This window comes from Phialemonium atrogriseum (genome assembly GCF_030411735.1).
Source record: "Phialemonium atrogriseum strain 8032-3 unplaced genomic scaffold QBC33scaffold_14, whole genome shotgun sequence".
In the NCBI taxonomy this organism is placed as follows: Eukaryota; Fungi; Ascomycota; class Sordariomycetes; order Cephalothecales; family Cephalothecaceae; genus Phialemonium; species Phialemonium atrogriseum.
In genome coordinates, this window is record NW_026848151.1 from 813,242 (window position 1) to 837,379 (window position 24,138).

The 24,138-nt window shown below is 57.1% G+C and overlaps 8 protein-coding genes across 8 annotated transcripts; 3 read left to right on the top strand and 5 right to left on the bottom strand.

Annotated features, from left to right (window-relative positions):
* Nucleotides 1–208: 208 nt before the first annotated feature.
* Nucleotides 209–2,775, bottom strand: QBC33DRAFT_559654 (Sorbicillinoid biosynthetic cluster transcription factor sor3; the record flags this gene model as incomplete). The annotated part of the gene is made up of 9 exons (XM_060429991.1): nucleotides 209–848; nucleotides 908–1,167; nucleotides 1,227–1,295; nucleotides 1,359–1,397; nucleotides 1,470–2,028; nucleotides 2,093–2,300; nucleotides 2,360–2,507; nucleotides 2,567–2,612; nucleotides 2,696–2,775. The coding sequence occupies 9 exons, from the start codon at nucleotides 2,773–2,775 to the stop codon at nucleotides 209–211; spliced, it is 2,049 nt and encodes a 682-aa protein (XP_060283148.1).
* A 364-nt stretch (nucleotides 2,776–3,139) lies between these two features.
* Nucleotides 3,140–8,043, bottom strand: QBC33DRAFT_559655 (uncharacterized protein; the record flags this gene model as incomplete). Its single annotated transcript, XM_060429992.1, has 8 exons — nucleotides 3,140–3,433; nucleotides 4,388–4,998; nucleotides 5,075–5,648; nucleotides 5,700–6,096; nucleotides 6,160–6,425; nucleotides 6,558–6,983; nucleotides 7,038–7,554; nucleotides 7,628–8,043. The coding sequence occupies 8 exons, from the start codon at nucleotides 8,041–8,043 to the stop codon at nucleotides 3,140–3,142; spliced, it is 3,501 nt and encodes a 1,166-aa protein (XP_060283149.1).
* A 645-nt stretch (nucleotides 8,044–8,688) lies between these two features.
* On the top strand, nucleotides 8,689–10,293 carry QBC33DRAFT_611572 (quinate permease; the record flags this gene model as incomplete). The annotated part of the gene is made up of 5 exons (XM_060432453.1): nucleotides 8,689–9,268; nucleotides 9,327–9,442; nucleotides 9,509–9,923; nucleotides 9,989–10,109; nucleotides 10,145–10,293. The coding sequence occupies exons 1-5, from the start codon at nucleotides 8,885–8,887 to the stop codon at nucleotides 10,291–10,293; spliced, it is 1,185 nt and encodes a 394-aa protein (XP_060283150.1). The 5' UTR covers nucleotides 8,689–8,884.
* Nucleotides 10,256–11,881, bottom strand: QBC33DRAFT_540703 (ferredoxin reductase-like protein). Its single transcript, XM_060428088.1, has 2 exons — nucleotides 11,217–11,881; nucleotides 10,256–11,127 (listed from the first exon to the last, which is right to left on the bottom strand). The coding sequence occupies exons 1-2, from the start codon at nucleotides 11,566–11,568 to the stop codon at nucleotides 10,553–10,555; spliced, it is 927 nt and encodes a 308-aa protein (XP_060283151.1). The 5' UTR covers nucleotides 11,569–11,881; the 3' UTR covers nucleotides 10,256–10,552.
* A 96-nt stretch (nucleotides 11,882–11,977) lies between these two features.
* QBC33DRAFT_493047 (ATP-dependent RNA helicase DBP7) lies at nucleotides 11,978–14,965 on the top strand. Its single transcript, XM_060425503.1, has one exon. It carries the CDS (start codon nucleotides 12,321–12,323, stop codon nucleotides 14,757–14,759), a length of 2,439 nt encoding a protein of 812 aa, XP_060283152.1. The 5' UTR covers nucleotides 11,978–12,320; the 3' UTR covers nucleotides 14,760–14,965.
* A 587-nt stretch (nucleotides 14,966–15,552) lies between these two features.
* QBC33DRAFT_94185 (putative pentatricopeptide repeat protein) lies at nucleotides 15,553–19,734 on the bottom strand. The gene is made up of 2 exons (XM_060433207.1): nucleotides 19,403–19,734; nucleotides 15,553–19,268 (listed from the first exon to the last, which is right to left on the bottom strand). The coding sequence occupies exon 2, from the start codon at nucleotides 19,239–19,241 to the stop codon at nucleotides 15,696–15,698; it is 3,546 nt and encodes a 1,181-aa protein (XP_060283153.1). The 5' UTR covers nucleotides 19,242–19,268; nucleotides 19,403–19,734; the 3' UTR covers nucleotides 15,553–15,695.
* Nucleotides 19,735–21,321: 1,587 nt separating this feature from the next.
* On the top strand, nucleotides 21,322–22,956 carry QBC33DRAFT_515679 (putative phosphomevalonate kinase; the record flags this gene model as incomplete). Its single annotated transcript, XM_060426106.1, has 2 exons — nucleotides 21,322–21,584; nucleotides 21,789–22,956. 2 exons carry the CDS (start codon nucleotides 21,322–21,324, stop codon nucleotides 22,954–22,956), a joined length of 1,431 nt encoding a protein of 476 aa, XP_060283154.1.
* A 66-nt stretch (nucleotides 22,957–23,022) lies between these two features.
* On the bottom strand, nucleotides 23,023–24,084 carry QBC33DRAFT_94010 (uncharacterized protein). The gene is made up of 3 exons (XM_060433206.1): nucleotides 23,819–24,084; nucleotides 23,673–23,731; nucleotides 23,023–23,607 (listed from the first exon to the last, which is right to left on the bottom strand). Exons 1-3 carry the CDS (start codon nucleotides 23,906–23,908, stop codon nucleotides 23,418–23,420), a joined length of 339 nt encoding a protein of 112 aa, XP_060283155.1. The 5' UTR covers nucleotides 23,909–24,084; the 3' UTR covers nucleotides 23,023–23,417.
* Nucleotides 24,085–24,138: the final 54 nt, after the last annotated feature.

The following is a 24,138-nucleotide window of genomic DNA, read 5'->3' on the forward strand; positions in this document are numbered from 1 at the left end:
CCAGTAGCGCGGTTGTCCATACTCCTACACATATGCGGGACCAGGTCATTGGTATCATCCCATATCATTCCACGCTTCAACCCCCACCCCCACCGGCGGATCTACGGCGCTTCGAATCTGATCTGTGGAAAAGACGGCAAGTCAGCTCGAGGTTCGGATACAAAACCACTTATCTGTTCCGTGCCCTGTCCCAAGAACACACACAGGTCTACTCACCTCTCATGCCCCCCAGGGCCTCAAACGCAGACGAGTAGTTCTCGAGCGTGGCCGAGATGGACGCGAGCCCGCGGTTCAGGACGCCGAGCAGGCCCGCGACGAGCGGCGTCGGGGCCCCCGCGGCCTTGGCCCTGTCGCGGACCATGAGCAGCGCGTAGGCGCACTGCATCGCGCAGCAGGCGAACGAAGGCATCGTGCGCGGGGCGGGGACGACTGACGTCGGGGAGAGGCGGTAGGGGGGAGGCTGCGGCTGTTGTTGGCCGGACGGGTTGGGGTACGGGAGGTCGTCGAAGGCCTGCGCCACGTTGAGGGCCGCCTGGAGGGAGATCTTGGACGAGACGTGGCTGCTGAACGGGAAGCCGCTGTTGCCGCCCCCGGGGGAAACCGTGGCCCAGAGGCCGAGGTCCCCATTCGAGGAGGGGGTCGAGTGGTTGGACGGGAATGGCGGCGAGCTGGACGCGGACGAGCTTGTGGGGTTGGAGAGGAGCGGGCTGTAGGAACAAAACGACAGGCTGTTTGTCGTCTCCTGATCAAACTCGCCCCCGGCCGGTTTGGCCCTGAGGTCGCAGTGCTTGGCCGAGAAGATGGGAAGGTCGAGGAAGGCACAGTACCGGTGAACCTTTATTCTCGCGCTAAGTGCATGCGTCAGTTTTCTTGCCACGTAGATGCTTCCCACATCGCAATTGCCTACCTGTTGAGTTTGACACGGGCAATGCACTTGAGACCGCGTGCAACGACTTCCTCGCTGGGATCAACCGGCGACGTCGTCGTGGAGCTGAAGACCCATGCGTCGCTCTGGGCGATGAGAGGTTCCAGGAACATCTCGAGTTCCCTCATTTGTTCGTAGACGGGGGTCATGTTGCCATTTGCAGCCACTGTCTTCTTGAGCTCCATGACAAATTTTGATGCGCTGAGTATGGCCTGTTGGCTTCGAATAAATATCGCAAAAGCCTAGACAGCAAAAGTTTGAGCAATGCGACCTCAGAAGGCAGTTCTAGATATGCACTCACCTCAGAGTCTGACTTCAGCACCGGAAACTTTGCCGTGAAGCCCGGCGCGAAGATGGCGAACGAGAGTTTCTGTGGGCGTCAGTTAGCGAGATACGATGGTACGGCTAGGCACACCGGGGATATAAGCCATACTGTGTTGTTCACGACCGACGCCTGGGTGGCGGACATATACTTCAAGACCAGATCAGTTTAGTTGCTAGTTACGGCACATGCAGGGGGAGGGAGGGAGGGTGCCAGACTCACAGTCATCCACCAGACTCTGCGTCTTGACTCGCAAAACTCGTCGTCGCCAGAGGATGAGTGGATGGACAAAGCCATGGCAGACATCAGGGCCTGCCCGGCTCTGCTCTGCATCTTCTTCAGATTCCCTCGCTGGGCATACTCATAAACGCTGAGGAGGTCCAAGGCGATGATCGATTCGAGTTCCAATGGCACGCCCCTGTGGAAGGGTTCCCGCACTGGGCCGTCTGGGGGATCCTCAAGAGCCCTGGGAGGCTCGGTTGAGGAGTCGGGGATCTCTGACTCGGCCTCGATGCTCTCAAGGGCTGACTGTGCGAGGTACTGTGCATACTTTCGCCGAAACAGTAGAGACTCGTGACTCAGGTGATCAGTGTCCTCGGGGCATGGTATGAGAGCTAGAATGGCAGATATGGCTAAGCCGACGGGGGATGAAGACTCAAAGCCGTCCTCGAAGCTCTCAACTTGGTCTTGGTATCTTGGAGAGACGTGATCCACAGGTATGCCATCTGGCGGCGGAAGGATTGGGAAGACGGAATGTATGAAAACGTAGTATGCCTCTCGGCTGTCATTCAGTGAGTCAGTCAAAGCCAATTTGCTGACCAAGGGGATACTGGGGTCTGGCTTACATGGCGCTGTCGCTTTTATATGCTCGAACCATAGGAACCGGCTTTCCAGAAAAAGGCGGCCGGGCATCTGACTCATTGTCTGTATCAGAGACGTTGGGGAAGCATGGCGTCGTGAACAGGCCATCGAACATGTAGTCACTGTCTTGGAACCAGTCCGGGAGCTGGCTCAGGCCGGCCCCTGGGTCGATATAGTTCTCTAGTGGGATGGCTAGAACAGTGGCAGTCAGACATGCGTCCCGGGCCACCGGGAACTGGGCTAATGCTTACGCTCTTGCGGCGCCGCAACCAGCTCAAACTCGGCCGGTGCGGAGCCGGGCTGCTCTGGATCCTCATCGCTGACCTTGCGCTTCTTGCGCACGCGAGCGCCGCCCCGCCGGCTGGGAAGATATACGCATTCCCGGGATCTCGCTTGGCACTGTTCATCCCCACGTCAATAAGAGACGGTCACTTCATGCAGGGTCGCAGCGCGCCTACATTTGCACAAGGGTTGCTCCCGTCGCACCGGGTCCGGGAGGCTCGGCTGGAGCATAATCAGCATTGGCTCATTGCCAAGTGTATAACTTGCACCTGCCTTCAGATTAAAGGCTAGGGAGTCAAGCATACCATGACAAGCAGGCACTCTTCACCGGCGGAGTGGCGAACTTCTTGCGAACACCAGCCGGCTTGCTTGTTTCTTCGGCCATCCCGCGAGGTCGCGCATGCAAGTGAGGTTCTATAGTACGATACAAAAAGCGGGACTAGATTATTGGTGAGAACCGGGCGGAGGTCATACCAAGGGGGGGTGCGGTGACCGGATCTGCGATAGTGGATAGCGCGGCAGATGCAGCTTGTGAAGACGGAGAAAAACCGACGGGGGACGTTGAGGTGGGGCCGGGAAATGATGGGTAAATGATATCTGATTACATAAGTATATTGATTTCAAATCCTCACTGGAGCGCCTCCTGCGGGTTACAGAGTCTGGAGTCTGGATGTTTCATGACTCGACATTCCAAACGAATGTAGTTGTTCTTGGCAACCAGTACCTCCGCGGAGAGGTGTCAACGCCCATCAGAAGGTCGTGCTATCCAATCCACATTTGGGATTCTTGCAGTGCAAAACTGTGTGGATGTACCGGATCTTCCTGATCTTGCCGTCGGTGCTGTTGAGCACCACGCGCATTACGATCACGTACGGCACCGCCGGGTCGGTGACGATCAGCTCGGTGAAGGTCCGGCACTCGACCGCGTCGTGGAAACTGAGGCTGTGGTCGATCTTCATCGGCTGCGTCAGCACCCCGTTTGTAAAGTTGACCGCTGCCTCGTTCTCTGTGTAGTTGAGGTTGGACGCGATGAGGCCGGCGAGCTGGCTTGTCCATCCATAAAGCGGTATGAACCAACAACTGATGTGATTATCCTTCCAGCGTGAGCCCCTCGGGCCACTCTCTCCTCAAGGAATGGAGCCTTCCATGGTTTCGTGCGTTAGAATTTTGGAAGTTACTTGGACACACAAGGTGACCAGGGGTCGGCTGGGTTCTCGCGACCGTAGGAATCATCCGAGGTACCATCGATCATCATCAAGAGACTGGGCACTTGGTTCCTAGGCCAGCGCGTAATACAGCCGGGACGGCCCGTACTGGCCAAGAACTTGCCCGCCTTGACTTGATTTTACCTAGCACAATTATCCATCGATCTTCTTCGCAGTCTGGACCTCGCAGAGTCCGTCAGCCAATTCGCCCCGACAGATCACGTAGGACCGGGAACAACCCAACTCAGGGGCTGCTTAAGGGGGTTAGACGGTAGAACCACCAATGGGCTCTCCGGGGTGTTTCGCTGTGGCCAAATCACCCTCTGTGGCCAGATCACCCTCTGTGAACACACCCCCCCCCCCCACCCCCCTCCGGCCCGAGGAAGAGCGAGACCAAGTCATGAAGAGGGGAGGTGTCGTACCTCACTGGGTCCGCACTGAAGGACGTATAGTGTTCTATTTCTTCCACAATGAAGCAGCTAATATTTTCCCCTGTAGAAAACTCGGTCATTACGATGATATCATATGTCATGAGGTACAAGAACAATACTTTCTACGCCTCCAACCAGACCAGTCCTTTCGGCGACATGCCCACCATTCTTAGGATCAAGAAGAGGCGGTGACAAGGCCGGGTCCCGAACTTCTGATCCGAAACCACCAAGAAAAGTAGGTAGACCCACGAGCCTCAAACAAGATCAACTGGGCCTTTGAGTGAATGTCCTCCGGGAGCGTTGTTAGTTACAGGAAACCCCACAGACCGGGGAAGCAAATGCAAGTATCGGATCAATCCACGGGCTCCCGCTTGATCTTGCGCGTGAGGGCTTCAACGGAGGGGAATTCGTTATGCGAACTAGGCTCTGGAGTATTGGATTGACTTCCAGCCTCGCCGTGAGCTTCGTGCGATTTTCGGTTGGGAGAGCGAAGCTGATCCCGAGATGGGGACGCTGTTTCGTCGCTGCCTTGAGAGTTGCTAGGTTCGTTGTACTCGAATCGACGATCGTCGTGGTCATGGGGACCCCCGACCTCGTCCACGTCATTTGACAACCGCCCCTGCGCCGAGTCCTCCATCCGGCCAGGAGAACCATCGTCACTTGCCCCGGCTAGCGCAAATAAAGCGTCAGCGCTCAGTAGCGCGGCTTTCACATCCGCCATATGTTCAGGCCCCTCGCTTGACCCCTGGTCGGCCGGGTTGTTGATGCCAGAACCAACCAGCACCGTTGTGTAGTCGCGAGTGACCGAGTCCAAGATCTCGCGGGTCTTGTCGTGCATCTGGGTCTGCACGACTTCGATCATCTCCTCGAGAAGCCCCTTGACAGTGTCGGTGGCTTGGCGGAACATGGTATGACGCGACTCATCGACGTGGGACACCATAGCGGTCTTCATGCGACCAAAGGATCCACGCCCTAAGTTCATCCCATGTTAGCAGTGGGCGGGAACTAGGCGTTGTTGAGTCAAGCGAGGGTAACTTGGGTAACTTACCATGTTCATCAGTGCAGATGGTATACGCATCGATCATAGCCTGGCGGATAACAGGAGCAAACTCGCGGTTGGCCTCCCGCTGCAGCTCCGTGACTATAGCGTTGGCGTGGGTCGGCAGATCATCCAGGGTTCGAGAATGGGCCTCGAGCTGGTTGGCTAACTTGCTTACACCGGATACGTTGTTGTGCTGCTCCATGGCGCGATCGAGGACAGACTGGTGGAAACCTTGGAGATGTCCTCGGGATGGGGCCGTGACCTCAGCAAGGATCGCAGGCAATCGACGCTGGAATGCACGTTCCCAGCCACTGGCAATATAGCGCGAGATCGGTCCGAAGAGTTCGTTGTTGAAGTCTCGCGGCCCCATTTTGCCGCTGTAAGCACCTCTGCGGCGGCATATGGCCTTGTAGGTGGGCCAGGACAGCCCACCCATGGCTGGCATTGCGCCCCATTTGGTAGCAGTGTCAACCGCACTATCAACAGCCAACGGGATTGCCAGGCTGAGGTACTTATAGACGTGATCGTTGAGAGCGGGTTGGATGGATGCAACTGTGTCTTTGACAGCTGCATCGAAACCCTGCAACTACCGTTTAGCCAAGGCCAACCGATGTGAAGAGGAGAGACTTACCTTCTCAAGCGTGTCGAGAAGAGTGTGGAGGTGCCTCTCTTCCCGTTTCTTCTCACTGTCTGTCAAAGTGCATCGGGTGCCATCATTATAGGCCCAGAGCTTCATCGAGTTGAGAAGCTGGTCGAGGTCGTTGAGGAATTGTCTGCTGTTACTCATTCGACCAGCCTCGGTGAGCTTCTTGGCATGCCGTTGCAGCTGGGGTATCTCGGTGTCCGCAGTTGTCATGTATCCCTGGCTCTGGAAGCCGTCCTTCTGGAGTTTACCCGTCATCTTCTGGTACGCCCGGCTGCTGACGCAGAAAACGGGAAGAGACTCGGCAACTTGGTCGTAGTCTCGCAAGTCCTGTTCGGGATCGAAATTCTCATCATCTTCCTCGAGTGCGTTCTCCTGATCGAGGCTGTAGATTGTCAGCCGGGTCACAAACGGTCGTACATCGGGTTGGGTCCAGCGGTGGACTCACTCCTTGATACCCATGGCAAAATCTCGCTTGATAGCTTCCCTGGAATAATCGTTGCGTCTTTGTATGCACTTGGCTGTCAAATTCCCAAGTAAATCCTCCCGCTCGGACTGGACCAAGTCCATCTCGCTGCGAACTTTGGAAACCTTGGCCTCGGCGTCACGTCGGTCCCCACGGAGCCCCTTGATCCGGGTCTTCAGCGATGATAGTGTCTGAGCGATCACATCTTCAGTCAGCGCCACCTTGTTCTCGGACGGCTGGGAATTTCCCTAGTCGTTCCCAGCCTCAGAATCCAAGTCGGTGTTGCTGTTGTCGAAGGAGTTATGTGGTCGCGCTCTGGGGTTTCTAGAGGCTTTGTCCTGCCTCTTTCTCTTCTTGGCTGTGTCGGAGGCGGCATATACAGTCTCGCCATCGTCAAGCTTGCGCTCCAAAGCTTCCCAGGTACGATACTGGGCCTCGTACTCATCGATATTCTTGCTGTATACTGCTATGCCCTCCTTGAGCGCATCCAATTCCTGCTTCAGGCCTTGTCCGGTCGTTTCCAAACCTTCAACTTGTATGAAAGATTCTGCGATTTCGTCTTCCATATCCAGGCTCTCAGCAGCTTCCGTGATGGAAATGTCGTCGGTTTTGGAGCAGATGAAGGTGACGGTCGAGTATGTGCCGTCGTACTTCAACTGACGCTTGAAGGAGTCGCCAAGGAGAGACTTGGCGGTCTTGTCGTCGACGGCCCGCGTGATCGGGGCAACGATCCATAGAGCATTGCATGATTTCAGGTAGTTGGCTGCCACGGCTGCTCGAGCAGCATTCGCGTCTTGGACACCAGGCTAAACACGTGTGAGTCCTAGTGATGAGTGGTGGGTGGACAGAGGACCGCTTACCAAGTCAACAATGACGGCACCGGTCGAGAGAGCAGAGGCCTTGGTGAAGACACGAACTACCTTGATCAAGGGCCAGAATTCCATGGGACTAATCCTCCACGTGGTGCCAGTTGTTTTCTCTTTGCTATCGACGAAGCTCTGGAGTCGCTGATATAGTTCCTGGGCTGACTTTCCCTGCAAGGTTTTGACACTTCCGAGCACACCTCGCACGGCAGGCTCGTCGGCGAGAGCCATGGGGCTTTCTTTACCCAGCATTTCCTTCGTCTTATTTGGATAGACGGCCCTCACCTTGGCAAAGGCGATACCAGCATCGCTGTCGGCATTGGTGCATTCGCGCGACACAACGCCTTTTCCGTCAAGGAGGTCCGAGAACAGAATCTCGAGCTCCCGAACCCAATCCTCGGTGGTAATGAACTCGACTTCGGCTCGGTAAAGCGCTGCTGGATCGTCCGAGTGGTTGTACGAAATCTCAGTCGGAGAGGCTGTGCAAGCTCTCAGACAGTTGGTGGGAAGTAGCCTAGAGGCTGTCAACTTGGAACAGGACAGAAGCGGGATTAGCCACGAAGGATTGGGCAGCCGGAACCACGGACCTCTCCTCATCAATCAAGGCGTTTATGACAGAACTCTTGCCGGCGCCGGTATTGCCTACAACACCGACGACAGTACGAGGGGCCTCGGCACGAACCTGAAGTTCTCTCAGATACTTCAGCCAAGAGGTAGCGCCAGGATTTGGCGCAACATCCTCGATGGATTTCACCAGGCGATCAATCAGCTTTACTCCAATCTCGACAGCGGCCTCGAGCACCTCAGGAGGATTGCCGGGGTTGGCGAGCAGTTGCTGGAGATGCTGTGACACTGGTTCCTCGGGATGGTTGTCAACTGAACCGGAATCCTGGACAGGCCGGTCCTGTGCCAGCCCAGGATCTGGCTCTGTGCTCATCGGTGTTCCTGCTTGGTGCTCATCCACGATGGGGGACGCAATGCGTGCACTGCTGCTGGACCCCATGATTTTGGCCTATTAACAGCGGCCGTTCATAACGACAGATGGCTTGAAAGAGTGCTAAATCAGAGTGTCGTGTTCAATGACTCGAGGTGGAAGGTCGAATGTGAGAAGATGCGGGGCGGTTGAGGAAGACAAACGGAAGGTGTGTTGGAGGAGACGTGTTAAAAAACCTGGGAAGCTTGACGCGCAGAACAGGAACCTGGTACCTTTACCCAAGTACCGAAGTACTTGAGGTTGCCTTAGGTACCTACACGAGGGCATAGGGACGTGCAAACGTGGAAGTAGGTGCCTAGATGCCTTCGTATGTGCAGTCAGGCTACCATCTACGAGGAAGGGTGTAATAGTACGATGCTATAGATGGTGGTGCAATGCTTCAGCAACAGTCTCTCTGTGTGGTGCGGATCCCTTCTAGTTTGGGTCTGAACCACGGACGTCTTGCAGGGTTGGTGGTACCAACTGCGCCCACTTATACTGGCGTGATGACCAGTCCGTTTGCACCATTTGGGACTACCAGGCCGCCGGGGAATTTCCTTGCAGTTTGACTGTTCAAGGATGGGGTTTCATGGGGCAACGTCGGCTGAATTGAGGACCCTTGAGGGGGTGGTAGATAGCATGGGGGGGGGGGGGACATCAAAGGTGGATGAGGAGGCTCATCTTGTTTCGGAACCTCCCTACTGACCTTGTGAACCTTTGTGATGCCTCTCGTATCCAGCATGAAGGACATGACACGGGGAAAGCTGGGGGCGTATTGGCTTGGCTCGTTAGTCTGCACAGGAGGATTCCCGAGCCAACCTCAAAGCTGGAAGGAAGCACACGTTGAATATGCCCAGAACACCGACGTACTATGCTGGTAAACGTTGGCGGAGTCTTGACCCTTGACTCGCTCCAGGGCGACTATGGCTACAACACCGAGCATGCCACCCGGACGAGCTCCCTTGCCCTCCGGTTCCAGCAGCTGGGCGCCTTCGCCGCCTACTTCGCCGCCTGGCCCCTTACGGCCAGGATCGGCCGCAGAAAGGCGCTGATGCTGTTGTCAGCCGTCTTCTGCATCGGCGCGGTCATCCAGACCGTCAACACCCATTCCCTGCCCGCATTCTACGTCGCGAGAGTCATCACCAGCCTGGGTCTTGGCGCAGCCACAGTCGTCGTTCCCATGTTCAATGGCGAGATGATGCTGAAAGAGCTGCGGGGCCGGGTTGGGTCATTCTTCCAGCTGTTCTTCACCCTTGTAAGACCAGTTCCCTTTCCGATTTGACCCGACTTTTCCAAACTGGGTCATGAGGAAGGAGGCTTGGGAGGGTCTGAAGTGGGTCAGAGGGAGTGACTCCCAGGAGACCCAAGATGAGATGGAGGAGATTCGTGTTGGCGTTGAGAACGAGGCCCGGGCTATGGAAGGGGTCAGGTTTGTTGGTCAGTGACGTGGCCGTCGCTCAAAGGAAAAACAACCCCTGACAAACCCTGAACCCAGCACAGAGCTCCTCCAAACTGATAACTTCAAACGGATCTCCACAGCGTTTGCTGTCTTCACGGCGCAGCAAGCAACAGGAGCAACAGCATTCGCTTACTTTGGTCCTCAGTTTTTCAAGCTCCTTATCGGTGGCGGTGACAGGGACCTTCTCCTCACCGCCATATTCGACGCAGTGAATGTTCCTGCTTGCAGCACATTCGTCTTATTCCTCGCTGATCGAGTGGGCCGTCGCGCCGTCTTGATCGGTGGCGTTGCCTTCATGGCGGCGTGCCAGATAACCACCGCAGCTGTGGTCAAAGCAACCCCTCCACCAGAGGGGGGCAAGGTGACTTCTTCGGGCATCGCCACCGTCGCTCTGATCTATCTTTTCGTCATTGCCTACAACTTCAGATGGGGCCCACTTCCGTGGCCATACGTGTCATAATAAGGGCAAGCAAGAGACTGCAAGGAAGACTTGAGAATGCTGCCGCGCAGGGATAGATCTTCCCGGCCCGGATTCGGGAATCTGGAGTGGCCATCGGCGTTGCGTCTCAGTGGCTGTTCAATTTTCGTCTTTTCCGGACGACGCCATATATGAGGACCAATATGGGCCCTTCCTGCTGTGGGGTCTTTTCGACGTAGTTATCGCCATATTAGCCTTCTTGTTCCTCAAAGAGAGCAGGGGCTTTTCGCTGGAGACAATTGGTCACCAGCGATTTGCAAAGGGAAGCTCAGCTGAGGCTACCAGGCTTGGGGAGGATGTGTCTGTGGCTCGTGACGAGCACATCCAGCGTAGCCCTGAATAGACAGCGTGCTGCAAGTACTTGGGAAACTGGATATGCTTGTGCCCGTATGGAGATTGAAAAGTGAAGCGCTTCGACGCAGGGGTAGGGGAGAAATGGAGCAGCGTTTAGCGCTTTCCTGGACACATTATTGTGTCTACCAGTGTATTATCTTCTGCTGCGACATGGGTTTATAAATGGAGAACAAACTGAGCTAGGAGGCGGTCTTGCGCCGAGAAACGCATGTACCACCACCACAACCTCCTCAGACCAGAACCCCCATCTAGAACCGGTGAATCTGGTCCGGCGTGAACCCCAACTCAGCCAACACGCCCCCATTCGCCTTCCCGCCCCAGCCCTTCGTCCCCGCAATCGCCTTCTCCATCGGCGGCGGCCCACACACCAGCACCTTGACGTCGCCGCCCTCCTTCTCGCGCTCCGCCGCGCCCAGCCCGGCGCCCTCGAGCAACTTCGCGGTGATGAACCCCGCCGCGTGCTTCGACCCCGGGCCCGGCTCGGCCACGGCATAGACGGCCTTGAAGCGGCCCGGGAACTTCCTCTCGAGGGCGGCGAACTCGTCGCGCAGGAAGATGTCGTCATCGGTGTTGACGCCCCAGACGAGCGTGACACGGGCTCGGTCCTCCGGGTTGCCGAGGATGCCGCGCGAGAGCTGGTACATGGGCGTGATGCCGGCGCCGCCGGCGATGAGGGCCACGTGGGCGTGCTTGTTGGGCGTCCAGGCGTAGCCCTTGATCGGGGCGAAGATGAGCTTGTCGCCCGGCTGGAGGGAGTGCATGTGCGTGCTCTGCTTGCCGCCTGGGTAGTGCTTCACCATGAGCTCGATGTAGCCCTTGTCATCTGGGAAAGTGCGTTAGAACTTGCCCAAGGCATTCCATTAAGGGGGATCACAAGAAGTGATGGGAGGTCATTGGGTAGGTAGGGCTAACCGAGCTCGCTCACGGGCGTGTATGGCCGGATAACGGGAATCCAACCGCCATTGGGGAACGAGATGGTCAAGACGGCGGATGTGAGTGAGAGACCGCTCTTCGCATTGGGATCTGGGAGCTCAAAACGTAGGTGCCTCATGTTGTGGTTCACCATCTCTGCACTCTGCAGACGTAGCGACGTGAAGCCGAAGCTTGCAAAGGTCCCCTTAGACTCGGCATTGTTGGATGTCCTCCTCAAGTAGAGCGAATAGACTCCCACGCCCGCAACGGCGGCGGCGACTACGACTGAGATGCTCATCCCGTTTGCAGCAAGTCCTGGACGAAGGAAAGACCGTACTGGATTGACAGGCATTGCGTTAGGATCTAGCTAGGTAACCGGGAGATATGCACAGCTAAATAGATGCAGGACAGCTTCGTGGACGTCCGGACGCCCGGCGAAAGGAATGCAACGCGTCAGGAATTTGGAGCTGAGCTTCCCGGATAATATGATGGTCGGACTCGATTTTTGGGGAAGTCCAGGGGTGATTATGGGTGTTTATGCTGTGCCACCCGGGCCAGGCCGGCACAGTTGTCCCCATACTGCGTTGATCGAGAGTCGAGATGCTGCAGAATCATAAATCCCAGTGTCTAAGACAGTAATCCGTATTTCTTGCTTACTGCCATCGAGGACATGGATGGGTGTACGCATATGGCCTAGTGTGTAATTCTAGCCTGAGCGTACCTGGCTGGGACCCGGTTTATGCATTCTTTCAATAGCGTCTCCCTAATTTGCACCGTTGTCCACCTATCTACACTAATTGTTACTATATCAGGAGAGTTTATGCCCCCGCATATCTCCACTAAGCGTTGCAATACAAGCAGATAGGCGGGGGATCTTGTGCGATTAGGATACTCATTTCGATGGTTTATTTCTGCTTGACCAATAACAGGCTTGATGCTGTCTGTAGCTTGACCCACCGTAGAAATCAGTGAACCAATGAAATCGTGTCCCGCTTCGAGTCTCACTCAGCCTTGTAGAATTTCCATCATCCCGCCTTTTTTTTTTTTTCATTCTTAAACGCATCCGACATCTAGGATTCCCGGAAACGGTCAAGAACAGCAACCATGGCGGACGATGGAATGCTGCTCAATTTTGAGGTTGGGGACGCACCTATCAAAAGCCAAGTGAAGTTCAAAGGTGGCCGTTGGAGAGACCGGGTCCGCGCGCAGAAAAGTGTCAAGAAGTACGATGCGAAGCAACAGCCCGACACTGGCGACCAAGATAAGGACGACGGCGGGCAATCCACTAGGCCCGCAAAGAGACAGAGGGTCGAAGATGCTAGCAGATCAGGGGATTCCGGCTCCCACGGCGGGAACCGGGGCGAATGGTCAGCGCCAGCCTTGAGGCCAGGCCAGGTCACGTCCAAGCTCTTCAGCTCGAACCCGACGGCAACTACGGTGTTTGAAGATCAGCCGGTCGAAGAAAGCGAACCTGCGGAACCATCCAATGCACCTCTCTCAGAAGAAGTAGAGAATTTCCTCGCCCTTGGCCTCTCGAGGAGGGTAGCACAGCACCTCTCTTCCAAATTAGAGATGAGGGCTCCGACAGCGATCCAGAAAAACACAATACCGCAACTGATCAAGGAAGACAATGACGCATTCCTCCAGGCAGAGACAGGCTCCGGAAAGACGCTGGCCTACCTCCTCCCTATCGTCCACCGGATCATGGCCTTGAGCCAGGCCACGGACGGAACCAGCACGGGAACGCAGATCCACCGAGATTCGGGACTATTCGCGATCGTCCTCGCACCTACAAGAGAACTCTGCAAGCAGATAGCCGCCGTACTGGAGAAGATTCTCCGGTGCGCCCCGTGGCTCGTGAGCACGACCGTGATCGGAGGCGAGAGCAAGAAATCCGAGAAGGCACGGCTGAGGAAAGGGGTCAACATCCTCATCGCCACGCCGGGCCGCTTGACAGACCATCTGGATCATACCAAGATTCTTGACGTGGGCACTGTGCGCTGGCTAGTCCTCGACGAAGGCGACCGCATGATGGAGATGGGCTTCGAGGACGATCTCAGAGTCATTGTTGGCAAGATCCGAAAGGACGCGCTGGTGAACGAGAGCAAGGACGGTGTTGTTCTGGGCGGCATTTTGCCGTCCCGACGAGTCACGGTCCTATGTTCTGCCACTATGAAGATGAATGTGCAGAAGCTAGGCGAGATCAGCTTGGAAGACGCTGTCCACATCACCGCCTCGAAGTCGGATGCCGAGCATGACAAGGAGGCCGGGATCGAGGACGCCGTTTTTTCGGCCCCTTCACAGCTGAAACAGGCGTACCTCATCGTGCCGGCCAAGCTACGGCTGGTGACGCTCATCGCGCTGCTGAAGTCGACTTTTGCTCGGCGCGGCTCCGTCATGAAGGCGATCATCTTCATCTCCTGTGCTGACTCAGTCAACTTCCACTTCGACTTGTTGAAGTCCACTGCGCCTATCGAGCCACCTTCGCCCGAATCTCCCACTCCGGCAGACAAGTCATCAACGGATAAAACTGTCGCGCCGGCGGCATACATCACATCACCGGCCAACCCCACTGTCATCCTCCACAAACTCCACGGTTCCCTCCCCCAACCCGTCCGCACCTCAACCCTGAACTCATTCTCGACCTCGAAGAACCCGTCAGTCCTCATCACCACGGACATCTCCTCCCGCGGTCTTGATCTCCCGTCTGTCGAACTAGTAATCGAATACGACCCCGCCTTCGCCGTTGACGACCACGTGCACCGGATAGGACGCACAGCCCGAGCAGGCCGCCCGGGCAAGGCCGTGCTCTTCCTCCTCCCGGGCTGCGAGGAAGGCTACATTGAGCTCCTCCGGCCCACCGCCCCGATCGTCCCCCAGTCTTACGATGCCATCCTCCAGAAGGGCCTCGCCTCCCCCGTCGACCTCCCCGCCTCCCCAGCGGGCCCCTCGGAAGTCTCCGCCACACAGCCCGATAAGCAATCTTACACCACCCGCGCCGAGGCCCTCCAGCTACACATCGAGAAGCGCCTCCTCTACAAGCCCGGCCCCGCCCCCGCCGCGGACGAACCACCATCACCCGCAGCAGGCGGGCGCAAGAGCGGGGGGGCCAACCAAAACCAAAACCAGAACCGCAACCGCCGCTTCCAACCCCCCGTCCGCGACGACCCCCTCCTCGACGCGGCGCGCCTCGCCTTCCGGTCGCACGTGCGCGCCTACGCCACTCACGTGCGGCCCGAGCGGTGCTACTTCGACATGACGCAGCTGCACCTCGGCCACCTGGCCAAGGCCTTCGGCCTGCGCGAGGCCCCCGGCGGCATCGGCGGCGGCGTGTCGCGGCGGACGCACAGGCCCGCCGCCCCAGCCGGGGCGCAGAAGCGGAAGGCTCCTGCTTCTTCTTCTTCTGGTGGTGGTGCTGCTGCTGCTGGTAGGGATGCAGATGGTGACGATGATTTGGGTCGGACGGATGAGGACGCGGCGAGGAGGATGCGGGCCAAGATGAAGGCTGTGATGAGCGCGAGTAGCGAGTTCAATATCGGTTGATTTGGGGAGGTTGTTGTTGTTCTTGTTGTTGTTGCAACTGACTGGTCGGGAAAAGAAAAAGGGGGACGGACGTGGTTGTTGTGTCATGCATGGATTTATACCCTTTTCAAGACAAACAGAACGCGGATATTGTTGTTTACATCGCATGGAGCATAGAGAGGGCATTATCATAGACGGCAATCAATTTCAAAATCAGTGCAGCAGAGTGTCACATTTCTGATCCAAGCAAGGCCAGGTACGAATTTCTTCGTGTTGGGAAAAAAAAAATGCTATGATACACAAGCGATCCAGACCGCCGACCACGGCGTCCACCCCGGAGACGTGGCTAATCCATCCGGTTTGAGCCATTCCATGCCATCTCCCAGTCCCCTTTTTTGCCGTGACCACGATCCAACCCATCGCCCTTAGAACAAAAAGGAAAATATAAGGTATTTTGCTGTATGCAGAGTGGAGAGTCTATCAGGGCAATCAAAGCCCACCATTCCCAAACCCGACCTGAACCGCCGCCGCCGCCCCATTTATGCTGCGAAAATAGCAGGTAAAAGAGACAAGTGAAAAAGCACGCCAGAACCTGGGCCACACGCAGGGACCCCGGTCTATAATTCTCCCAAAAACGCCAGACGCTTTGAAACAGGTAGGCCGTTGGGACATAGGAAAAAAGAAAAAAAAGGACGAGCTTGCCTTGGAATCTACCTCCAGATGATACCCTTGGACAACACCCCCGATTAAAAACTCGACACTTAAGTCGACCCAAATTCCTACGTCACACCAGCAACGGGGGTATCAAACAAGGAGAACGGCGGAGGTAGACATATGAAACAAGATCGGATGCTAGAACAGATTGTGTGTTGGCCAGAAGAGAATGCGATGCGATGCGATGCGATGCGATGCGATGCGATGCGATGCGATGCCGTGTGTTTGCGTGGCGCACGATTTTTAAGCCGCGACGGGGGCAGCAGCCTCCTCGGCCTTGCCACCGCCGCCACCAAGCAGATCCAGGACCTTGTTGACGACGGCACTGGGGTAGCCGCGGCTGAGCATCTCGCTGACGACGCCCTTGGCGCTCTCGCGATCCTCGACGGCGAGGAACGCCCGCGTCATGGCCTCGTAGGTGCTGGGCTCGCGCTTGTCGCGACCGACCGAGGCATAGACGTCCTTGGCCTTGGCGATCTTCTTCTCCGCGGCCCAGCCGTGGATGAGCGTGTTGGCGATGTAGGGCGTCATCTCGACCCTCTTGGCGCGCATCTGGGCGAGGACAGGCTCGGCGTCGGAGACACGGTGGTTCGCGACCATGGCCTCGAACAGGGCCTGGAACAAGCACGCATTCGGCGAGATTGTAGGGTCCTTGATCACGGCATCGAAGATGCGACGAGCTCCAGCCATGTCGTGGAGAACACAGCCACGGGCATGGATCAGCGAGGCGTAGTGGACGGGCTCCGGCTGCTGGCCGGACGAGCGGATCATGTCTAGAACGGCATCGGCAGCAGTCATGTTGACAGGCTCGAGAGTGGCATGCGTGTCGACGAGGAGCTTGAAGGTGTGTGCGGTCGGGGAGATTCCCTTGGCCTTCATCCGTTCGTAGTAGGCCAGGGCTTTGGCCTTGTCCCGCTTCGTCGTCAAGAAGAATTGCATCATGCTGTTGTAGGGAGCAGGCCGAGCCTTGTAGTTGGGCATGGCCTCCATCTCATCGAACAGCTCCTCGGCAAACTTCTCGTCGCTGACACGGCAGAGGGCATTGACAATTGTGCCGTAAGTGACCGAAGTAGGCTTGATGCCCCGAGCGCGCATCTCGGCAAAGTAGAACAGGCAGTCGTCGATGCGACGAGCCTTACCGAGCTTGCCAATCAGCGCATTGTAGAGGAACGAGCTCGGCTCGACACCCTCGGCCTTGGCGCGGTGGAAGATCTTAACAGCCTCGGTCGCCTCATCGAATGTCTTGGTGGACTCCTTGAGCGTTGTGATATAGAGACCGAAGGTATTGGCCGATGGCGTGGCACCTATCTCAAGAAGCTCCTGATGGAACTTCTCGGCCATACCCCTGTTGCCGAGGGTGAGGCAGGCCCCAACCATAGCGTCCAAGATGGAAGACCAGCCATATCGAACGACGGCGTACTGGGGCAGGAGAGGAACGTCGGTACGAGCCATGCCAAGAATATCCCGGCAAAGGTCCATCTTGTTTTCGCGAGCCGCAGCGGAGATCAACTTGGCATAAGTGATGTACCGCGGATGCCGGCCAGCACGACGCATGTTCCGGAACCGGCCGAGGGCATCATTCAGACGCGGCCCTCGGCGACCATGAGCGCCCTCCAACTCGTCAGAGATCAACGAAGAACCTTTGAAGTCGGTGTTGTGGGCGTAAGGGTCAAAGGTATCCTCGTAGCTAGAGACGGTGGGCGTCGACGAGAACGGCGAAGCGGTAAAGCTCTGGGGCGCAACGGATGTCTGCGAGGCAGTCTCCCGTGGATCAGTGATACCCCGGGTGCTCATGTAGCGAGATATGAACTCGGTAGCCTCCTCTACCTCATCGGCGAGTTGGTGATTCCTTTGGGCTCCGCTCTCACGGATGCGCTGGAACATCATCTCGGACTGGGTCAAGCCTTCGGCGACCTGGCCCGAGCCGATCAAGGCCACCGCGAACATGGCGGTCGGCTCAATGAAGGCCGCAGTCACCTCAAGCTCGGGGTTGCTCAGGACCTGCCAGTACCTCGAGGCAGTAGCGACATCGCCCTCACGCACGCTCATGGCAAGCAGGGCGATGGCTGGAGACACAACGTCGCTAGTGGCGGAAACCTGGGCGAAGGCTGCCATGGCCGTGGGCTTGTCTCCGCTATCGGCGGCAGAGACAACAAGCTCACTCATAGTGGGGGCCCTGCTTTCTGACTCGATGACTTGAGCCCAGCGGAGGGCCTCCTCATAGATTCCGCGGTCGATGAATGCCTTCACAAACCCGGCGCTTATGATGGCATCCTTGATGTCGGCAGCTCGCACGCCGTACTCCTGAACGATCTTCTTGTAGAACTTCATGGCGCCCTCGATCTTGTCCGAAGCGACATAGGCGTTGATGACGGCAGCATAGACTTGGGCATCCAGCCGATCAAGGAGAGTCCCCTCGCCATGGTCATTGGCAATGGCGAGGCTGCGATACTCGCTGTAGCACTCCACGGCACTGACAAGATCGCCGGACTTGGCAAAGGCGGTGATCATGGCTGGGAATGTGGCAGCGAAGGGGGTCGCCCCGTTTGACTCCATGTGGTCAAATAACTGGAGCATGTCGCCAAGGCGGCCCGCCTGGGCGCAAGCCGAGATGAGCTGGTGGTACGTCTCGGACGAGTACAAGGCCTTGCCCGAAGCGACGGATGACTCGAACAGAGTGACCGCGAGATCCAGGCGATCATCCTCGGAGAGAATTGCGTGCTCAAGCTCGTGGGAGGCAAACATGAACTTCCCCGGCTCGTCCATACCACCGTACCGCAGCCGCTTGCCCTCGAGGCTTGTCTTGAGCGCGGAGACCTCGAGTGATCGAGCAGCGAGCAGGCCAACGAGGATGTTGTAGGTATCGCTGTCGGGAGAAACCTTGCGCCGGAGCATGTCGGCGTAGACATCCAGGGCCTTGGACACGATTTCGATCTTCGCGGATGGCAGGTGTATCGCGGCCACGAGAAGGGCATTGTAGGCGGTTGCGATGGGCCGTACGCCCGCCACAAGCATGGCCTCGAAAACGGCCGGGATCTCGGCATACCGGGATGCTCCGGAAAGCTTGGTGAGGTGATCCGCGTAGGTCTGCGACTGCGGGTCGATCGGAGGAGTGGCCGTACGAGCAATGCTTGCCGGGGTTCGGACTCTGGAGACTGGGGTAGCAGAGCGGGCGATGGCCTCCTCGGCCTCTCCAGGACTTGGTGGGCGCAGCGACTGCGACGATTCCTCGTTCAGAGCCTCCAGCCGCCTCCTGGTCTCGATTTCCTTCTCAATGGCAGCATCGATGTGGGCCAAGGCGGCCTCGGCTTCGGGTGGAATGCTCGTACTGGAAGCATCGTGGGTGAGCTCGTGTTCCTCGGCGTTTTGGGTCCTTGGTTCGCCGCCGAGAAGTATGGAAGCCGCAGTGGGTTTCCACTCGATGCGCTTCGGGAACTCAAATTGGATCCAGTCCTTCTCGCCTTCATCTAGCTGCTCGCCAGCAGCCTGCTTCCTCTGAAGATGGTCAAAGTAGGCGTCCAGTCCTCCATGGCTGGCGATCCTCTCGTGCCGGTTCTCGACGGCAGAGCCGGATGCTTGGTTGCTGGTATGAAACGCACTCTGCAGGCCGAGGCTCTGGAGCCGTCCAATGCGGTGGCTGTTACGCCGCGCAAAGGACGGCCGGGTCTGCGGGTTTAGAACATGGGGATGTGTCGCAGCTACGAACGATTGTGCGTAGCCGTGGGTGAATGACTTGGAGAATCCCTGGCGGATAAAGCTCTGGAAGACGGAGGAATAGACGGTGGGCATTTAGGTGAAGCCTGGAGGGTAGGGAAGCTGTGACAATGACGGTGGCGATTAGCTATCATTGTTCCACACAATCAACGCAGCGAGTTGTCCTAGCAGGTTTGAACTGCTGAGGCTCGGCATCGGAGACCACCTCGGAGAAAAGGAGAAAACCGGGCGCAGACTTACATGGGAAGATAACAAAAGGCGCAGGTGCAGGTTCATTTGACGACAGTTAGGCCGTCAAATAAACGCGCTATATTGAAGCTGTAGGTTGTGAATGAAGGAAGGAAAGGAAAGGGGGAAAGAGAGGCGCAGTGAGAATCGAGAGGGAGTGCTCGTTTTGTTCAGATTGTGTTTTGTTTCGTCGCGAATCCAATTGGGGACGCTGCGCTGTGGGTGGTACTTGAGGCGGAAATGCTAGCGTGCACTCCGTACTAAATTGGCGATGAAAAAATTTCGGGGCTGAATGGGTGGATCCGGGACGGGTCAAACTCGTCCAAATTTCTGTGACTCAGGCAGCGCGGCTTGGCTTAAGGCCGGGAAGGGCATGTACCTCGAGACAATTCGTCGAACAAATCCAAATGCTTGCAATGAATGGGAGACGTCAAGAATAGACTTGGAACTACCAGACACGGGTTGATGCCCATTTAACTCACTCTGGTACCATCACTCGGAACCGACGAAAGAGGACAGATAGCATATGGGCCTGAGAGTTACGTACGCATAGGCATCGAATCTCCAGGCACAGCATTCAATGACGACTCGCAACCCTCGGGCACGGCGTTTTCTTGTCGCCGACCCCCGCCCGCGCCGAGCACTCCGGGGTTTGCTACTTTACTCGGTTTTCTATTGGCGCTGATTAGCCTGCCCAGGATGACGTTGGCCTCTGCGCCCAGGGAGAAACCGGGATGGAACCAAGGCACGCACATTCGGGACCTGCCAAGCTGCATCTTATTGCACCTTACCCAAGTTACATGTATACTTCTGCCAAGCCGATTGAAACCCGGACATTTCGTGATGACACCAGGGGAATTAATCACCGTGTCCGCGGTTGTGTTCTGTTACCCATCCAGTATGGTAAATGAAGAAATACATGAGAAACAACAGTATAACAGAATGGAGATCCTTCTCCTGACTGCCATATACCCCTGGCGCTAAGTCTTGGCCCTGTGGAAGTCTCCCTTCTAGCACGTTCCATTACGAAGGAATGCTTACGCATAAGGTGTAGGAATTAGCATGGGGTTTGCTCTGATCTCTTTTTCGTCTTTTCACCCTTTTTTTCACCTGTCTGGTCCTTCACTAACAGGGTGTCAGCGAATGCCCCACACTTCTTGTGTAGTGGGGATGCGGGATATCACATGAGGATCGAAACGAGAATATGCCGTGAAAACCCGGAACCGAGTCACCGGTGGCCTCCGGCACAGCCTGGCAAGAGCTCCGAAGTCCGTCCTTATATCCGGAGACTGGTCTTTCTCGGTCATTAGCTAATGCCAGAAGCAATTGATCCGTCTCTGGACGTGCGCAGTGTTCAGTTGGCACATCTCTCACACATCTCTCAAGACCGAAGACTGAGACATATGTACGAAGGGATATAGTGCTGACATATTGAGCCGACCCAAGGCTCAAAAGATTTTGCTGAATCATTCTCCCCAACCGCATGCACCCACTCTGTAATGTATGTACGTGTATGTACGTTTCCTACTGAGTACCTTGTAGCTCTTACCCTCCATTCGAATGCAGGCAAGTTTGGCACCGCCCTGAGGGGGATATCTTACGTGCTGTATCGAAGGAATAGGGGCGTTTCGTGACTTGCCCCGCCTAGCCATGCCCAATTGGTAGGTAGGTAGGAACTTGAGCCCCGCCTGAAAATCCTCTTTGTTCGTGGCAACCAACGAAACTCCGTGTGGAATACTCCGCACCCGAAAACATGCCAGTCCGACGTCATTGAGGGCATCCCGAAGTTTATCATCATCTGTGTAGTTTGTTGCATTGGTTCTGTCAGTTCTGTTCTGTTGCCCAAGGCTCAGCAATCGAGGGACACATCTTCCCTTCTACCACTGTTCTCGGAGAGATCCGAGTCGACAAAGACGAGAAAATCAGAATGCCGAACCCCACGGTAGCCGTCTCCGCTCCTGGCAAGGTCCTACTAGCCGGCGGGTACCTTGTACTTGACCGGGCTTATACCGGACTCGTCTTCGGCCTCAGCGCCCGCATCAATGTCATCGCTCAGGAGATCCAAACTAGCAAGGGGGTGCAGTTGTCCGAGATCGTCGTTGAAAGTCCCCAGTTCCTCGAGGCTACGTGGCGCTATGGGCACCACCTCGCCGATGATGACGGGGGCATCAAGGTGACGCAGTTGCAGGTGTAAGTCGTGTCTCTATCGTCAATCATCGGTCACAGCCACGGGTAGTCTCAAGTGAGGCTTTTTGCTCATGAAGGTCTCATTCATGCTGGCCCGCTTACTCCATCTCTTATTCTTATACCCACACGCCTCCTTTCTTTCCGTCCTGGTCGGGCTTGTAAGCTTCGCACATCTCCTGATTCCAATACTCACCATCCCCCTTCCAGCGGCCCTCAAATCAACCCCAATCCCTTCGTCGAAACCGCGCTCAGCTATGCGCTCACATACATCTCCCGTGCCGGCAAACACGGTCCGTCCCGCAGCATCAAGCCCGCCCGCCTCACCATCCTAGCCGACAACGACTACTACTCTCAACCACCAGGAGCAGCACCCTCGGCCGTCACCATCACCACCCAGTCACCACCCTCCTCCCTCTCCTCCTCATCCTCATCCACCCCTCAACCCCCCCACTCATCCCGCTTCATCCACATCCCCGTCCCCCTCCACGAGGCCCACAAGACCGGCCTGGGCTCCTCCGCCGCCCTCGTGACGGCCCTCACGGCCGCCCTTCTAGCCCACCACCTGCCCCGCTCCGCCTTCGACCCGGCCTCGGCCCGCGGCCGCGGCCTGCTGCACAACCTCGCCCAGGCCGCCCACTGCGCCGCCCAGGGCAAGGTCGGCAGCGGCTTCGACGTCGCCGCTGCCGTCTACGGCGGCTGCCTGTACCGGCGCTTCAGCCCGCGCGTGCTGGCCGGCCTGTCCGGCGCCGGCACCCCCGGGTTCGCCTCGAAGCTGGAGGCCGTCGTGGAGGACCGGGCCGCCGAGGAGCACGCCTCCTCGCAGCCCGTGTGGGACGCCGAGATCATCGCCGGCGGCGCGGCCCTCCCCCCCGGGGTGGCGGTGCGCATGTGCGACGTGGACTGCGGGAGCCAGACGGTGGGGATGGTGAAGAAGGTGCTGGCGTGGCGCGACGCGGACCCGCAGGCGGCGCGGGCGCTGTGGGACGCGCTGCAGGCGCGGAACGAGGGCCTCGCCGCGGCGCTGAGGGAGGGGCGGACGGCGGACATCCCGGCCTGCGTGGCGGGCGTCAGGGAGCTGGTGCGGAGGATGGGCGCCGAGAGCGGCGTGCCGATCGAGCCCGAGAGCCAGACCGCGCTGCTGGACGCGCTGGGCGGCGTTGAGGGCGTCTACGGAGGGGTTGTGCCTGGTGCGGGAGGGTTCGATGCCGTGGCGCTGCTTGTGAAGGATGATAAGGAGACGGAGGCGCGCATTGAGGAGTTCTTGGCTGGTTGGAGCAAGGAAAAGGGCGAAAGGGTGAGCTTACTGAGGGTCAAGGGGGAAATGGAGGGGGTGAAGGTGGAGGAGCTGGAAACGTATCACGGATGGCTTCGTTGATTGCCCTGGACTTGCATGTGGGAAAGGCTGAAAAAGTAGCGGCGTATATGTAAAAGTAAGGTCTACAAAAGTCATCAAATCCGCCTGTCAAAATGGGCCTCGAGAGACACTGCCGTTGTAAGCCTTATTTGGGTCTGCTGTAGAAATAACGCTTAATAAAGGGGCGCAGGGCGCATTATCTAGTAACCGGTGGTGGTTCTATCTAGGTATTCTCTTCTTCGCTTCTCCAATAGAGAAATAGGGATATCAATTCCAAGCCAATATCCAAGCGCCCGCACTTGGGTAGATCACATTCCCTCCCCCTGAAGCCATCCGTTGTCCATGGTTCCTTCAGTTCAATCTGTGTTCCGTCCATCCAGATACCCAATTCCCACACACACTTCAAGGAAAATCCAGGGTCTCGTGTGTCTGGGTCGTCCAGACCGTCTTTCACCGACTCTAACCAACCCAGTGTTGTGTGGCTAAGCCATCATCGAACCCACCGGCGAGACGCGGAAGTTAATCATCAGCGGAGACTCGGGGGCCCGCATTACCAGCGAGCTGCTCCTGCTCGGCGGCGCCGGCAGCGGGTGCAGCGAGTGGCAGGAGCCGCCGTATTCGTCTGCGATGCCGATGCGACTTGCAGCCGCCTTCTCGCGCATCAACAGGATCCTGGGAGAAACGGGCGTCAGTGGGCCTGGGATGTTATGATGGGGGAATCCGGACGTGGGACTCACTCGTCTTCGCTCATTCCGGGGGGGATTCCTCCCTCCCTCTTGAAGTTGAACGGGGCAGACTAAATATATGTGTTAGCCGCTTGTTCGGTTGTTCCCTGTTTAGGTTGGAGGAGGGAGGGAGTAACAGAGGGACGGTGATGGCGTACAATCACAACTCGCTTCTTCTCCTTGCGCCTGAAGCTGGCGAGGTCTTGGAGGCGGGTACGGAACCTTCTGAAGTCCAGGTAGACGTGCATGATGGGCAGATTGGGGGACCGGTTGGTGATGTATGTAAAGGAACGAAGTGTCGAGAATGACCGTCCACGCAGATGTTGCTCCAACTTGAGGGGAGGCTTTGGCAGCGACGATGGAGGTGAGATGGGAAACTTCTCGGCACCTATGCCACTAAATGACAAGGGACAAATAAAATAGAACTAAGAGCAAAAAGGAGTGGCGTGGGCAATGATGTAGCCCATTGAAGGTCAAG